The 16,714-nt window shown below is 53.2% G+C and overlaps 1 protein-coding gene across 2 annotated transcripts in view; it reads right to left on the bottom strand.

Annotated features, from left to right (window-relative positions):
- Positions 1–16,104, bottom strand: part of LOC117218953 (dipeptidase 1) — a 124,221-nt gene extending 108,117 nt beyond the window's left edge. Inside the window, exons 1-2 of one of the 2 annotated variants that reach the window (XM_033467719.2) lie at positions 15,840–16,104; positions 13,330–14,719 (exon numbers count right to left, since the gene is read on the bottom strand). In XM_033467719.2, coding sequence (XP_033323610.1) covers positions 13,330–13,454 — 125 coding nt within the window. In that variant the 5' untranslated portion in view covers positions 13,455–14,719; positions 15,840–16,104. The remainder of the gene's footprint in view (positions 1–13,329; positions 14,720–15,839) is intronic. The other variant, XM_033467718.2, reaches the window with a different exon arrangement.
- Positions 16,105–16,714: the final 610 nt, after the last annotated feature.

Below are 16,714 nucleotides of genomic sequence, written 5' to 3'. Positions count from 1 at the left end.
CCGATTGGAACAGCATCGAAGTTGACCGACGCTCGAAAATGTTGAAAACGTTTTATCAGAGATCGATTAGATTCGCTTCGAACGAAAGTTTCGACCGGGTTTTATCGGAATCTCTGTTCCCGATCGGTTCGAACGTGTTTTCTTGTGTTATAAATGTATGGAGACACGCGCGGTCTAATTACGTTGTATATCTGCCAACAAGGTAATCGATGTTACTCCGGTATAAGTGCGCGGGGTACGATAACCAGACCGTGGATGTTTATGCAAATTTACATTCATACCGCACGGCCCGCGTAATCAGAATCTGAACAGAAGTTTCACGTGGAAAAGAAAGGAGGGCAATGTCTTTGCTCGCGTGTATTAAAATCATTATTTTATTCCGTTTTACCTGTTGCATTCGCTGTAAAGCAAACATTTCGCAGTTTAATGACGCGGATCGATATCTACACGTATTCGTCGGCCGAACGTTCGCTTTTACGTTAAATTCCCAAGAAATTGCGATCGGAGCGTGGTGAACAGAGCGGCGATCAATTTTAGATCTGTCGTATCTTCGCGGAGATCGTAAATACGAATAATCTGCGAATCTTTATACGAAGTAAAGGCTGCTCGCGTCGATTGTAAGGAGCAGCACCGAAATAATGGCACACGATACGCCTAAGCATTTTTATCATAAATTCACAAAATCCGCGGTCGTAGATAAAAAAGTACGTAGCACAGTATTTTCCAGGATTATTTCTCGTTTATCTTGGGATAAATTTTCAATTGTAAAACGATGGTTCGCGACGGAGAAGGTCTGTTGTCCGACTAAACTCCGACGGTCGTTGCGGGAGTTTATTTTCCGGAACGATACTCGGTTCGCCAAGAACCACTGTCGACGATGTGTTGCAGACAAAGGAAAAACTCCCGACAAAGAGTCCATTGCTTAGAATCGAAAAGTACGCCGGCGAAGGGTCGGCTAGATTGAAAAAGTTGGCTCGATTGTGGCCAGGAACCTCGACATTCCCCTTTTTCTACCAGAAGCTTCGACAAATCAACCGGATATTCTCGATAATACGGCGATTTATGTTCCCTTTCGCGATTCGCGGCAACAGGATCAATTCGCGAGCAAATACATCGATCGACGCGAAAGAGAATCGTCGATGAACTCGTAAAAATCGGGCGCCGCACCATTTCCTCCGTGTTATGCCAAATTTCGGCAATCCATCGGAGCTTCGCTTTCGCGTCGTTCGTCAAACGATTACAGGTTCCTCGTAAGCAGAATGGATGGCTTTCTTTCCCCGTACGATGAATCCATCATGATATCGCGGTAGTAAAATCGTTCGGAAATTCTAGCCGCGACGCTCCGCGGAGGGGAAATAGGAGCGCGGGAGGAGAGGGTCGTTTCGAATCGAAGAAGACTAAAGACCCGAACGTTTCGCTTGAACTTCCTTATTTCGATAGGCACGCGAGATTATTTGGAATCGCGGTATCGTCGAGGCATCTGTTTTTATCGGAAAGTGCATCCGCGAAGGCAGAAATCGCGTCGATGAAAACGTGATAAAAACGATTACGCCTGCGTTCTCGCGAAGCTGTAGAGCATCTCGATATTTAAACGAACTTCTCAGGATGCGAGAAACGATATGCTCGTTGCGTAACGCGCCTCTCGCGTTCGTCGTAGAACGGAATGTAATCGCGACTACTCGGGCCCAACTTTCGCTAAACTAGACACAGCTCTAAAGGATAAAGAACTTCCCCGCTTACGATTCTCAAAGTACTTGCAAACTGTTCGAACCCACCTTGTCTGGCTTCGAATCTACTCGGAAGTATCGCTTTTCTTCGCCGAGGTACTCGCGAAACGTCTGAAACCATCGAAACAGATTCGTGCCTGTTCCGCATCTATGGTGTTGTCGGAGCGTTTCCGAATCCCCCGGGTTCGTTTTAATTTCTCCGCGTTCCGATCGATCAACACGGGGAAGAATCGAAGAGAGAGAGAAAGCTGTTTCCTAATTTCTCCGTTCGATAGCGGCGGGGGCAACTGGAGCGCGGCGCCGAGTCGATCCGCGGCGAGCCGCGCCGCGGCAGAAAATCGCTTCGAATCGGTACACGAATGACTTCGAGTAGATTGAAAGCACCCTTCCCGGCCGCCTCCGGCCCTCCTCCGGCCAAGTAAATCGAGCTTCAAACGTTCCGAACGTCCGGGTCGGGCCGGGCTGGGCCAGGCAGAAACGCGAGGGAGGTTTCGCGTGCGGGTCACGTACGAGTATCGGCTGCCGAAGTAGAACGACCGGTTCCCCACGAATAATTTTCTGCCTCGCGAAGACTCGAGTGCAATTACGAGCGTATCAGCGATCCCATCGATCTTCCGCGATCAAGAATTTCGGTCGTTTCGTAGAAACTGTATCGCAAACGAACAAAATGTAGCGTTGAATTCGGGAGAAATGGAAAAAGAAGCGGCGCGATCTCGCGTGGAAAATACGGAGCGAAGAAATCGCACTCGGGATTACCGATTTACTTTTACGAGCAGAATAATTTTCGACCAAAATATACATATATTCGGATCATTTGAAGTAACTTCTTCTTTTACAAAAATTTTCTGCGATGCACCGTTAACGAGTTATCAACGAAAAACAGTGACCAATAAGAATCGAGTACGGTTGACGCGAGGCGGCCCAGCCAACCAGCGCGCGAAGCCTAGTTCCGCCCATTGGCTCGGTCGCCTCGCGCCAGCCGAGCTCGCCTCTCATTGGTCACTGTTTTTCGTTAATAACTCGATAACGGCGTCTCGGAGATCATTTTTGTACAGGAAAAAGTTGCTTCAAATGATCCGAGGAACCCGCCATTTCCGGATTGCGAGACATTTTTGGGACACCCCGTATATGTATTCGCGTTGAGATGCAACGCGCGAGTCTCGTTGCGATGCATGGGGCATAAAAGAACTAAGAGCGTTCGTTCTCCCCGGCGAAGTCGAGCCGAATTGTGGGGGGTGGGTAGGAACGTCGATTTTACGCGGCACTTTTAGCGGGAATCCGGGAAATCGGGGAAACTACTCCTTCCCTATTGCGGGCCGGCAATAATCGTACGTCGAGCAGTTTCACGTGCCGCGGCTTCGATAATCTTTCTCTACGGCTATTGCGATCGTTATCATTGCCTCGTAGACCGCATTCTTTTCGAATACGGTTACGAGATCCCATCGGGTGCAGTCTGGAATATCAAAGCGCGCGCACGCCTGCCTCCGGCTGTCGCGGTTCGTGTCTTTTTTCAGCCCGCCGGCAAATTTGTCGTCCCTGTTTCCGCGGAGAAGAGAACGAGAACAAACGAAGCTCGCATAACAAACATATCGAGTCGATTTGGTTCGCGAATTCGAATCTTGCGGCTAATAGAGCCGTTCCGCCGGTAAATCGATCGCCCTTCTACGATCCGCGATGCTCCGAGTGCTCTCGCCGTTGCTTCTCAAAGTAATCGTAGATCAGCGATAGCTGGAAATTACAGAGGGAGTAATTGTGGTAACGGACGGTATTTGAAGTAACATTATTTGAAATATTGATTCGCAGAACGTGTCATGTTATTTTGCAACTATCTCCGTGTCTGTAATCACTTTTGAAATATTATTTTAAATAACATGTTACTTCGTTTTATAATTATCTCAAATCGATATTTGAAATTATCGAGAAATGCTACTTGCAAATTATACGGTAATCTAGTTTAGCAGCTCCGAGCGAGTCCGATTTATTCTGACAGCCTCGTCGATATTTCTGCTGGACGAAAGGACCGATCCGACTGTGTTAAATGATTATTTGATAACGAGACACATTTCTCTGAAGAACAACAGATGTTCTTTCTATCGTTATTTGTACTCGTAGTTTCGATATTCCCTGTATGTTCAAATAACAGCATTAAAAGTAACGGGTCGAAATGAAACATTCCGGATCGACTCATTTATTCGAGCGACCAATTGAAGAGGAGGTTCGAGTGTCCGCGGTTTTTTTCATTCGAAATTTTTCGAGTGGAAAACGCGGAAACTCGAATCGCAGTTATTTGGAATGTAGCTTCCGGATGTGAATATTACGGTAATCAGAATGCCGACCGATATTTCTCCCTCGGTTCGGAATATTGCAACTGCCCGTTTAATTGGCTCGACGAAATAATTAGTCGAGTAATAGTCGGAAATTACGTAAAGAGCAAGCGTAAAGATAATTGGGTCTTGCAAAAGGCGACGGGAAGTGTCTCATTGTACTCGAACAATTGATTAAACTGGTTGACGTAGATGCTTGCGACGAGAGAGAGAGAGAGAGAGAGAGAGAGAGAGAGAGAGAGAGAGAGCTTTCTACGGCAGCTTGTAAAAACGTATCTCGGGTCGATTTCACGCAACACATCCTGCGAAATACGGCGCTCGCGTGCGCGCGGGGATAGAAAGATTTTATATCGTATTAGCTCGGCATGTCCGCCCATTAATCATTGTTCCCGTGCATATCAATTATTGTAATGATGCCGGGAACCTGAGAACACGGGCCAGTAAGTGCTGAGGGAGGTAATAAAACTGATAAAACGCCGATACTTCACAGCGCCGCCGCCGCGCCGGCAACGCGGCAAGTAGAAGCGGCGCGTAATGGTCAGACGCGGGTATTATTCGTCGCGTTTAACCGCGTGGGTACAGATTTTTGGGTAGGATGGTTCGAAAGGACACTCGTTGTGAGATGGAATACTTCTTTATTCTTTCGCGGACTTTGTCTTTCGACGAGTCGCGGTGCAGTTCTAAACTATTCGTTTTTCGCTCGCCGTTTGCCCTGGTAAAATTCTCGAACAACCCTGATTGGCTAACCCCACGCGTTGGGCCTTCCCAATCAGCGTTGTTCATTTTGCCCTTTTTACCGAATGTACAAAGGCGGTAGATTTTTTGTGAGAGTTCATTTATTCGAGCGATACGATGTAGATAGTAATTAGAAGTTTGAACGACCAGTTCGAACAACGAACTCGGTTCTATTTTCATAAAAAGGTATCCGTTTCGGAAGAAACGAATACTTTCGGGTTTCGAGTTTCTTCCGGGTACCGAAAGAAACAGCGATTGGCGCACGCTTCGATAGACGCATTTTGATAGCGTTCCGCTGCGCAGCAAGCGTACGTACGTCCCCGTAAAAACCACTTTGCTGCGGCGGCGAGCGATCGAGCCCCATAAAACGTCTCTGGGGAGCGGGTACAGGGCTGGTCGATCGTTTTATCGGCTCTAAAGACGAGCAAATCAGATTGTCGGCGGGGCCCCGGCCACCCCCGACTCCCCTCGAACGCGAAAGGTGTTCCCCTCTATCCACTTTCCGCGCGGCGCTCAACTTGGCCAACTCCGTAGTCGGCCTAAATCTCCTTTTCCGCTTTTAAGCGTGGAGCATCATCGTGGACGCCGCTTGCGCGTCGTTCCGCGCGCGCGTTACCACCGCCTCGCTTTATATATCGATGCCGGCGAGCAACTTTCCGCGCTTAGGTATGCCGAGTCGTTGGAACCAGGACAATGCTCGCGAGGAGCCGCGCGACGCGTGCGGTTTGCATAACAAAGCGGCCTTTGCGAGAGTCGAGGCATCGCGCGTCGCGACGTCTAGCCTCAGACGCGCGACCATTCCGCTCGCCGAGCCGAGTCGCGCCTCTTCGGGGACAAAGCTCGAACGGCGGCTCGATGACCGACCCTGAGAACTTGTTGCTCGAGGACCGTCGAACCCCCCGTGTTTTCGTGGCCGGCTAGAATTCTGATTTATAAGCAACCATCGGCTCCGAGCAGCTCCGCGAGTCCTAAAGACCTTTAAGCGATGAAAGAGCTTTTGAACGCCGCGGCCGCGGAGCTGCGGAGCGGAAAACTGCAATCGGGGAATCGCTTCGGATCGCTCAGAAATCACCCTTTGGGCACGATTTCGATGAATCTGTGTTGCAGATGGATTTCATTATTATTTTATCGTCAACGTCGTGGTTTATTCTGGAAGGATCTTCATTTAGGTCTGTCGCAAGCGATGCCCGCACCTTTGGGTGCTATACTGGGTGGTATACTGAGGCGCACACTGGGAAGCGTACTCTTTCCAATTGCTTCACTTTGGTCGCAAGACTTTGATATACAATAAATTCTCCTCAATTTTCCTTTAACTTGTAAACAAAAATGGACAATTTGGGAAGACGAGATAGGATTGTCAGTAATTACGAAAACGAGGTGCAAGGTTCGAATAATCGTATCTTCTCTTCCCAAATTGTCCGTTTTGTTTACAAGCGGTAGGAAATTAAGGAGAATTTACTGTAACGAGGCTCGAATAAAAACAACGCCGCAGTGCACACAGCGTGAACGACGCGGTCGCTAAACTAGTCCGTGTTCTGAAAAAAGGGTCGTTCGCGCCGTCGTAGGTGTCCCGTCTACGTTATTAACTAGAAATACAAAATTGGGTGTAATCTAGTTCGGAACGAGACCACGGTCCCCGCTATCCGCTTATATCCGCAACGAATCCCATCCGCGGTTCCGGAGGGACGATAAAAAGACAATTGCAGAGAAATTTTCAGCGGTGGTAAACCAAGACGATAATTGCAGGATGCACACGTCCGCCGTTGCAGGCCGGGCGAGCGTAGAAATTTCCGTTTAACGCTTTCACTGCCGGGCCCATCTACGCGCTTATGCGAAACCTGCCAGGACCGATTCGACGTGTCCTTTTCCTTCTTTCGCGTTTATTCTTGTTGAAGCAAGAAGTAATTTCTTGAGTCTTGGAAAGCCTCCACATCCTGAAGTGCAGGGTTTCCATGTACCTGAGGACAGTACACAGATATAAAAACATGCGTTGTCGCCCAGGCCTCTCAGGTTCTTCCGTACTCTCATACTGTGCGCTTCTTCACCGCGTATTTCCTTCACTTCTTCCTTAAATATAGTTATTTACGCGTGTCTCATTCTACACTCTTTTATTTCAAATAAGCCCCTCAACAATCCTTTTCGAACCGCTCTATGCAGGTAAGTTCGCGTCGTTCCACGGTAGAAGAATAATTTTTGACAAGCACGAAGACGTTGTTACAGTTTATCGGACACGCGAATCTATGGAATCGAATCATATCTGAGAAGAAATAAGTTCGACACTCTTGGAGAAGCTACGCTTCAAATGTAAAGAGAAACACGGCCGATGCATCGACCCGTGGCAGTTCTCGCGTTCGTCTCCGCGGGCCGGTAAATCGGTTCGCTGGCAGCCAAACGGTGGAGCCGCGGCAAGAGACGCGACGGTTTTTGCCGAGAGCGCACACACGCAACCGTCCGCGGCGTTCTAAAGGTTAAAAAGGAAACCTGGCCGGGAACAAAGAGACGAAGCTCGGCCGGGCACGGAAATTCGGAAGCGGCGCGTCGCCGCGCGCCGTTCCGCTAAACCGCGAACAACATTCGCCCGGCAATTACCGTTGTTTGCCGTGCCTGGTGCGGCAAACAGACATCCCCGGACCTTTTTCGCGAGGAAATTGTGCGCGCCGCTAAGCTGATAACGCGACCGGACAGCCGGCTTGTAATTACGTCGCTGAACGGCAGCCGTTTACAGTGTTCGTCGCCCCGTGGAAAATATTTAATTAGCCCGGCCACCTCGAGGAGACGCCGGCGCCGCGCCGAGGAGAGTGGCCGCCAGCTGTATTAAGCGGCGAGGAAAGCTCGCCGAGCGGCGCCGCGTCTTCGCTTTAAAGCTTCCGACCTCTTACCGCGCCGCGCCGGCAAGAAATCGGCTAACGAGAAAATGCGATCAAAACGGTCCGCGCCGATCCGCTCGACCGCGGCTGCGGCCGCGACCGACGTTTTAGAGCGGCTTTCAATTTGCCGGGGACACCGTGCTGCTCGAGTCGCGGCTTTCTCGGCGAATCGCTCAAAAGTTGCTCTCGACACATTGCGGACCAGGCGGTTTTATCGCTGGCTTTACCCGATGGCCTGCTATGTTTTGCTATGCCGTGTCGTGCGACGAAGCCGCTTGCAACCGTGCCATTGCACGCGGAAAACAAGACGACTCCGTCATTCTCGTTATCAGCCCGTCCGCGTGCGAACGAAAACATACGCGCGACCGCATAGAATCGCGGAGCGAAAGGTCGCGAACCCGGCCGCGTTCCACTTCGCGCTGCAAGGAACAAACGGTCGAAACGCCAACGAAATTCAGGAACGGCCGGTGCCGACCAGCGCGGTTGCGAGGACGGTTCTCCATTTTTTTTCCCCCGGCCGGAGATAGGAAAAGGGCCGCGCTGCCGCGTTTCATAGTCTGTTTTCATTTCGCTCGGCGCACGGTGTACAAAACGGGACGCGACATTTCTGTCTCCTCACGCGTGCTCGCGCCTATTCCGAGCGAATGGAGTTCGATTACAATGCGCGCGGATTGGCCGGCCTCGAAATTCTGTCACACGGTTTCATCCGTTTTCACGGTTTTACCGACAACCCGGCGACGCTGGCCGCGCGGTCGTTACGTAAGCTCTCGTTCTCGCGCGACCCGACCCGACCCGGCTCGACACGGCCCGACACGGCCCGACCCGGTCCGGCGAAAATGCAAACTATTATGCCGCGCACAATAGGCTCGACGAGGCTTTCACTCGTTATCGGTAACGAATCGCCTTCGGGTGGTCGACAATCGGGCGAGATCGCTCTCGTGTCCCAGCCCGGCCCGCGATCGCCTTTCATCCCCAATACCTTCGAGGACTCCTCGAATTTCTATCGCGAGCCACGGGTGAAAGGCCCCGACGACGGCGGAACCGGCAGAAGACCGTAATTTGCAACAACAAAAGGGTCGTTCTCGTCTTTATCGGTGACTAGTAGCTTATTCTCGACACGTGACCGCCCGATAGCCGGCGGCCAACTAGGCTGCGGCTTTCAAAGAAGGGCAGGCACACGCATCGGTCGTGGACGATGTTCCATTTAACCATCCACAAAGTGGCGAGTCGATGGAGCATGGTGCAGTATGATTCCACAAGGGGAACTGGGTCGACGATTTTTTCGGTCTTGCATTCAACGCCGTCGCTTTATTCGACAACTAGCAATTCCGTCAAGTTGTTTTACGCTTGTTTTTCAACGTTCCCCGCCCCTCCCCTCCCGCCACCCGTTTCTATTATCCGCGTCTACGCGCGCTTTATTTTTCCGTATCGGAACAACTTCGCCGGGGAAAAAACTTAAAATCGTTTGTTTATCGCGAGACAAAAGAATGGTTTATCGAAGCTATAACGGAAAAGCAATTTCGCGCGCGTACCATTCCGAACAATTCCATCAAACGGATTAACTCGCAAGTTCTCATTTTTTTTCGCGACATACGCGTTACATCGCGGCGAACTTTTCTGTGCACGGTAAATTTCGATACGATAAATTCTCTCGAATTTTTCTTCAGCTCGCGAACAAAAAATGGGCAATTTTGGACAAGAGGAGATACGATTATTCGAGCCTCTCGCGGCTCATAAACGAGGCGCTCTCGAATAATCGCGTCTGGGAACACGATCGAAACGTCGAATAAAAACGCGAATTCCCATGCAACGCGTCCATCCGCGTCGCACGCGAAGTTCCATGCAGCATTCACCGGTTCGCATTGCTAATTCCGTTTTATTAGAGGACCAGGTGAATTCCGTCCGTTCGCGCCGCTATCGTTCGAAGGAACTGTGGCGCGGCTCGGTTCTTAAATAAAACATCGCGTTTCCTCGATACACAACAGGTGTCCTAAAGTTTCGGAACGACGGGCGTCGGTGTTATCGCGGGTCTCCGAACGCGATTAACACGTGACAGCGCGCCGCGAGCATTTTACGGGCGCGAACAGGGGCGGGGGGCGAAGAGAACTCGAGCTTTTGGAAATTCTTCCGGGAATCGTGTCCGGTAACGAGCGCGGGTGCCGTTGTCGGCTTTCGATCCGACAGGTTATTTGGCCGGACACCGATACAAGACACCGATACGGGACACCGTGGGGACTCACGGTTAGATGGCACCGACGAGAGAGGAACATGCACGGGAGCAGCCGGAAGAGACACGCGCTGTCTCGTTTCGGAACGGGAGAACCGGAAATTCGTATCCGCCGTCCAGTAAGCCGAGAAACTGGAGGACCAATAGCCACGGGCCATCCTCGAGCTAAATTCTATCCCAGCCCCTATTTCTTCCGCATTCTCCCGTCGTTGCCCTCGAATCGGCCCCTCCCACCCCTTACTCCCACCTCTTTCGCTCTCTTTCGCTCTCTCTCTCTCTCTCTCTCTAGCTCTCCCTCTCTCTTGCTCTCCCTCTCTCTAGCTCTCCCGCTCTCTCTCTCTCTCTAGCTCTCTCGCTCTCTCTCACTCTCTCTAGCTCTCCAGCTCTCTCTCTCTCTCTAGCTTTCCCACTCTTTCTCTCTCTAGCTCTCCCGCTTTCTCTCTCCAGCTCTCCCGCTCTCGTCCTCCTTTTTTATCAGGCCTGTTTAATTCTCTCTGCTCCATTAGTGTCCTTTCTTTCCCATTCGCGCGAAACTTTCTCATTATCCCGCGGAGAATGCACGACCCCCGAGTTTCGTCCAATTGGATCGGCCTTCTTTCTCCCACGCCACCCACGCCACTCTCCCGGGGCATGACCCCGCGATTACCACTCGCCAAGTGAGCATTGTATGCATTTTCGATGAGGTTAGGTCAGCCTCGCTATCGGATCTCGATCGCGAACACGACTTTCGGATCGCCGAATTCGAGACTTCGCTTCGATCGGTGTTCCGGAGGTCGTCGTATTTCGAACTATAAATTATCGGAAGAATAATTTTAATTCGACTGGTACAACGTTTTACGTATCGTACTTTCCAATGTATCGACGTCGATCGAACTTTTCACAATTAAAGACTAAATTGATAAACTGTTGTGCAACGTCCACTTGTTGATCATCGTTGTTCTCCGTTCCAACGACGCTTCCTAACAATCTTCTGTCGTTAAAAAAAAGTCAGATACGAATGTCGCGAAATAAAAAGCTGTTTTCGAAAGTTAAGACAAATCATCTGCAAAATTCGCGGTTCGGTGATGGAACGCGAGAGTTAGAGCGACTTACGATCGGACAGCGGATCGTTTTGCGAAACAACAATTGTCTGCCTCGATTGCAACGAACGGAAGTCGAATAAAAATATATTCGCTCCGTTAATCGAAGCACAGTAATGTCTCCCTCACTGACGCTCAGATTGTGCAGAAAAATGGACAATTTGGGAACAGAAGATACGATTATTCGAGCCTTGCAACTCGTTCTTATAGTCGTTGACAATCGATAAGCATAAAAAACGAGCCACAAGGCTCGAACAATCGTACCTCCTTTTCCAACATTGTCCATTTTTGTGGACGATATGAGCGTCAATTAGGGAGACATTACTGTAAGTTGAAAATAATACAACGGTATTCTTAAAATCTCCAGCTGTTCTCATCGTTCTGTGTTTCATCCGATCGTTTTTTCTCACAAGAGCATAAAATCCGCCGTCTACTCGCGATCGTAGGGGGCGGATAGACGAGCGTCGATGATCCAGAGAGGGTTCCGGGGAGCGGAAGTTCGGTTGTTCGGATGCGACGGACGAGTAATGCGGCGAAAGTAGGTTGGAAAACATCCTAATGAGGAGTTTCGTCGTCGTCGTCGTCGTTCGGCTATCGCGGCCGGTTATGATCGATTCCCGCAGACTGTCTGGAAAGTCGGTATCTATAATAGATGGAGCGGCCAGCCCGCGTTCGTTGGTTACGAGGAATCCTCGTCGGGGCACTCGAAGAAACAGTTGCTCGCCCAATTTCGCGGCCGGCCGCGCGCCTCGCTCGGCGAGTTCGTAAAATTGTTGAAATTTTAATGAACAACTGAAAACTCTCGTGTGATCGTTAACAGGAGTGGCCGTTGAAACGCGAGAACCGCAAGGCACGAATTTATAGCCGGCGAGAACAATGTCGTCGTAACGATGCGCACGTCGGACATTCTACGGCCGCGAGCGTGCCCCTAATTACACCGGAATTAAACTCGAAAGGAATGTCCGCCGGTGTCCGAAACCGCGATAAAGCGTCGAACGACACCGGTCCGTTTTTCCGCGTCCGAGCGTTCCCTCGTAACTCCGTCTCCCTTTCGCGCTTCCCTTCTTTCGTTCTCTCTCTCTCTCTCTCTCGCTCGCGCGGCGGTATCGATTTCGCGGCATTTATCAGGACCGCCGCGGAATCGGATTTATCTCGACGAAACGGCGCCGGGAACAGAGAGCCTAGGAAATTTGTTTCGACGCGACGCGTTGCCGCAGTCGCGCGCTCCGATTCGCCCGCGAAGCGCATCGTTTTCCTGTAATTGTAAAATTGAAACGTTCGCGTCCGGGGTTTACGCGAACCGCGTCTAAGCGAAGAAATTAATTGCCGCCCGCCTCGACGCGGTTTAAGTGTCAAAGAAACGCGCGGAGCGTCGATGGGCGAGAGCAAAAGGGACGCGCGCGCGGGTGCCGATCCGGAGAAATTGGTCGGTCAACGTTGAATGAAAGGCCGATTCAAAGGAATCGAAATTGAAGTCGACGATGAATTATTTTAGTTTTTAATTATTCAAACGAATTCTTCGCGTTCTCCGGCGAACGTGTAGCAGTTCGATAAAGCGTTTCGCGCGAGCCGGACAGCGTTCGATTCTCGAGCGATTCTCGATAAAAATACGAGCCCCGAGTCAAGAACGGTCGTTCGGGGCTGCGCGAGCCCAGCGCGCATTCAAATTCGATTCTCTTCGAAGACAAAGCCCTGTGTGGAAAGTATTACGCGCGAAGATATATCTTCTTCCACGCGTCAGGATTTATGGGACGTATTCAAAAGGACGAAGTCTGTCAACGTGGAAATAATCTTGTTTTATGGCGCATTGCTTTGGGTTACAGCATCGCGTCTCCGCGGAGCTGTATCTTTTCACGCGATCCGGTCACCGGTGCACGGGTCGCCTTCCCGCGAACGTAGCCCCGATGAAACGGAAACTCTGTCCGTTCGCGTGGAACTCGACCGAGGACGAAATCCCACGATTTCCAAGCCCCGTCGATCGACTCGTCCCACGGAAATCTCTCTCGCTTCCGGGCGCAAGATTCGCGGCAGCGCCGGGAAAGCTTTCGCCGAAAAGCTCGAACAAGCAGTGTCCGCAGTCGGGAAAATTAGCGAAGTTCGATGGACCGAGACAACGGCGCGGTCTATCCGAAAGCCCATCGATCACTTTTTTCCCGGCGGAAGATTCCGAAGTTTCGAAATTAGACGCGGCAAAGACAGTTCGGAGAGCCCGGCCGGGCCGAACGCGACGCGCCCGGGCCGGTAACGGCCATTCAAAAACGCATCAATCTCAATTTGCGAAGATAGCGGCAAGTTGGTCAGTTTCCCTCGCGGCGGAACAAATCAATTGTCGGCGGGTGTACGGCGCGGGAAAAACGCGTTGGCACTTACCCATCTATCAGCGGCACGTCCCTGAGAATCCTGCGAGCCGCCGCGAGCCGATCGCCAGCGTGGGCAGCGAGCAGGATCCTCGTCAGTAGCTGACCAAGGACCATCACGCCCACCACCATCCTCATCCTCCGCCTCGCTGGACCCGCAGCTCCTTCTTGCTAATATCCTCATGCCATCGCCGTCGACCGACCGGCTCGCCCGCAGGATATCTCCCCCGGCAGCGATTCCACGATTTCCTGTCAGTCCGGTCCCGACCCGTTCCTCTTTTCCACTGGACACACGCGTCGGCCTTCTCGCGCGCGCGTTCACTCTCCGCGAATCGCTGTCATTCTCGCGCGCCCCCGCCGACCGTGAAATATCGTCCGCCGAGCACACCGGCGAAAATTTTCAATCGTCCTCGATCCCCGCGAGACCGGCCACAATCTACCGGATCGGATCCGGTTCACCGATCACCGGCCTCCCGCTCCCTCGATCCTCCTCCTTCCCTCGAGCATTTCTCTCCCCACCTGCTTTAGAACCTCCGAACGATCTCCGACCGACGGTCTCTCCTGTCTTCGAGAGCGAAGCTAGGTCGGCCCAGCCATCGGTCCTCACCTTCCACAGATATACCGATTACCGAGACTTCGATTTCGCCTCGCGCATCCACCAGTCGGCACCAACGCACTGTCTTCCGTTTCCAGATTCCCAGATTCCTCGCGCCGACCTCTCTTCGGTTACGCACTTTTCGGAGCCTCGCGAATCAGCCGCGAACTCGGACCACTCGATCGAGACGCCCACGGGGATTGTTTGGCTGCTCGGACAATCCGGGATCAGCCGGCCGGGCTGATCTTCGTCGAGCAAGGTCCCGTCACGGGCCGGAACAGAGGACGTTGATCCTCGGAAGCCGCGCCACTCTCGCGGGTCGGGGTGTCTTCTCCAGGCTTCTTTGATCGGTCGAGCTGCCCCCGAGTGTTCGAGGGAAATCGAGTCGTTCCCGCGGAAACCCTCGGCGGACCGTTTGCTAATTACGAGCCGCTCGAGGCGGCTTCGTCCGAATTATTTCGGACGTTATCCTCGTTATCCTGCCGGTGGACCGCTCGCGGTCCTCTCGCCGGGATTTTACGTCGGTGAGCGGGCGCGTCGTCGGACGTTCCAGCCGGAAGATTAATTAGCGGCCGTGTCGGGAGACAAACGGCGGAGGAGAATGGAAAGAAAGAGAGGAGGGAGCGCCCCGAGAAAAGCGGGGGCGCGAGCCCGGGCCGAGCGGGTCGAGCGTGAAAAGCCCGTTTTCGCTCGATCGCGGTGTTTTTTGGCGGAGCGGGATCGGTGTTCCGGGTCGGTCGTTGATGCACGATCCGTGTCCCCTTCAGCGTCCGCGCGCGGAGCCGCGATCTCGCCGCAACTTCTCCATCTGCGAGCCAAGAGCGACGATCAGCACGCGTCGACGACGCATCGCGATTCGCGGGATCCCGGCGCGATGTAATCGGCGCGTACGAGCCGAGCCGAGCCGACGGCGCGTCGCGTATCCGGCCGCTCGTAAATCTGTCCCGATTAATTCGGCACTCGATTAAGTCTCCCGATTAATTACGCGGTCCATCCGGCGGAACGGATTCCTCTTGCGCTCCGGTTCGGCGACGCCAGGACCGGAATGATGGATCGAGCAATCCGGTGCCCGAGCACTCTCCCGACTGCTCTCTCTCTCTCTCTCTCGGATTCTCTTTTTTCGCGCGTCCGCACCGAGCCACGCGGCCCGAACAGTTCTCGCGAACTTTCGGCGGAAGGTCGCCGCGACGACGCGACTCGACGCGACGCCTGCAATTCGGACGGGAGCGAAGGGCTTTCGGTCGGTGCAGATCGGTTCTCCGGAAATCTAATCGCGCCGATCGCTCGCGCGACCGATCGAGCCGGGGCGCGCGTTCTTTCGACGCGCACACCCGATTAACAATCGAACGGAGCCGGCGAACGCGCGCGCGGCCGTTAACGTCGGCTGCGACTAATGAGTCGGCCTGTTCATAATTATCGGCAGACACGGTGCCGCGTCCGTGCGCCGCTTATCGCCCCGATACACGGTATTTATCCGCCTGCCGATGATTAATTAGCGCTAACGACGTTAACGATCGCGCCCTTTGATCCTCGCCGACAGGACGTCCGGCGGGACCGCCGCCGACCGTTCGCGATGCCGCGGAACAAAACCGGCCGATCATCCGCGAATTTCCGAGCGATCTTCGCCGGCGATAAGGGGAACGGTCGTCCGCGAACCGCGCGAGGCTTCCCCTCGACGAGCCGGTACGAGCCGGTCGGCTCGAACAACGCGCGTGGAAACCCGCCGGCGGCCGCGGCTCGTTCGCCGTTTTACGCGCCGTAAATCCGGCGGCCTCGATTCCGATGCCTGTTCCGCGGGCCGCGGTTTCTCGCTCCACTGGAAACGGCTGCTGGAAATTCACGGAGAACCGAGAGGGCACAGCCGCGCGCCGCGATAGGAAACGGGGAAAAAATTCGGCGGCGGGAGTACGCGCGCAAACTTTTTCAACCCTTCGGGCCTCGGCGGAATCGGCTCGGCGGAAAGCCGGTCGCGGTGGAGGATTACCGTCGGTGGAATCGGTGCGGAAGGGTGGGCGGAACGGCCGCCTAGGAGGGCGACTCGCGTTTCGAGCGCGCGCCACGCGGAACGGGCGGTTTCCGCTCGCGGAAACACGTCGCGGCGTCCGGGAGGGTGTTTCCACGGTGGCGGAGTCGCGCAACCCCGATCACTGGTTGTTCGCGGTCCGGAGTTGAAGACCCGACTGATGGAAACGTACGCAGAAACTCGGTATAGCCGAGGGCGCAGGCGCCTCTCCTCGCCGCGATCTTCCTCGGTTCCAGCGGGTGCCGCGCGCCTCTGTTGCCCGCCCGGCTATCTCCGACGTCCTCTTCCGGAACCGAGCCGAGCCGAGCCGAGCCATCCCCTTCGTCGCCGCGTACTCCGATCTCCACCCAAAGGTCCTCCTCTGCATCCGGCCGACCGTCCGCGTCCGCGACACCGCGCTACTTTTTCGGATCGGCTCCCTGGCCACGACTTCGCCGAATCAGGCACGCCGCGTTTACCCGGATTTAGCTATTCTTCTCGCGAGTCTCGCGGCTCGGGTCCTCTCCCCGGGGTGAACCTCCTGTCTGGGTGCTCCGCGGTTCCTTCTCCAGCTCCGGAGGTTGTTAGTTGCTGCGCAGGCTTTTGTACGGTCAACTTTTATGAGGTAATTTCGGCGAACATTCTCGCGGCTTCTTCTTCCATTTCGGAAGTTTATTATTCGTTTATTAGGCGAACGCGGCTTGGACTTCGACGCGTTGCAAATTCTTTGGAATCTTCTAGGAACTGGGCAAACATTGCTACAGTAAATTGTCGTTTCGGTTTGTGAACAAAAATGGATAA

Source organism: Megalopta genalis, chromosome 3 (assembly GCF_051020955.1).
Source record: "Megalopta genalis isolate 19385.01 chromosome 3, iyMegGena1_principal, whole genome shotgun sequence".
Lineage (NCBI taxonomy): Eukaryota > Metazoa > Arthropoda > Insecta > Hymenoptera > Halictidae > Megalopta > Megalopta genalis.
This window is presented reverse-complemented; position numbering and strand designations above follow the sequence as displayed.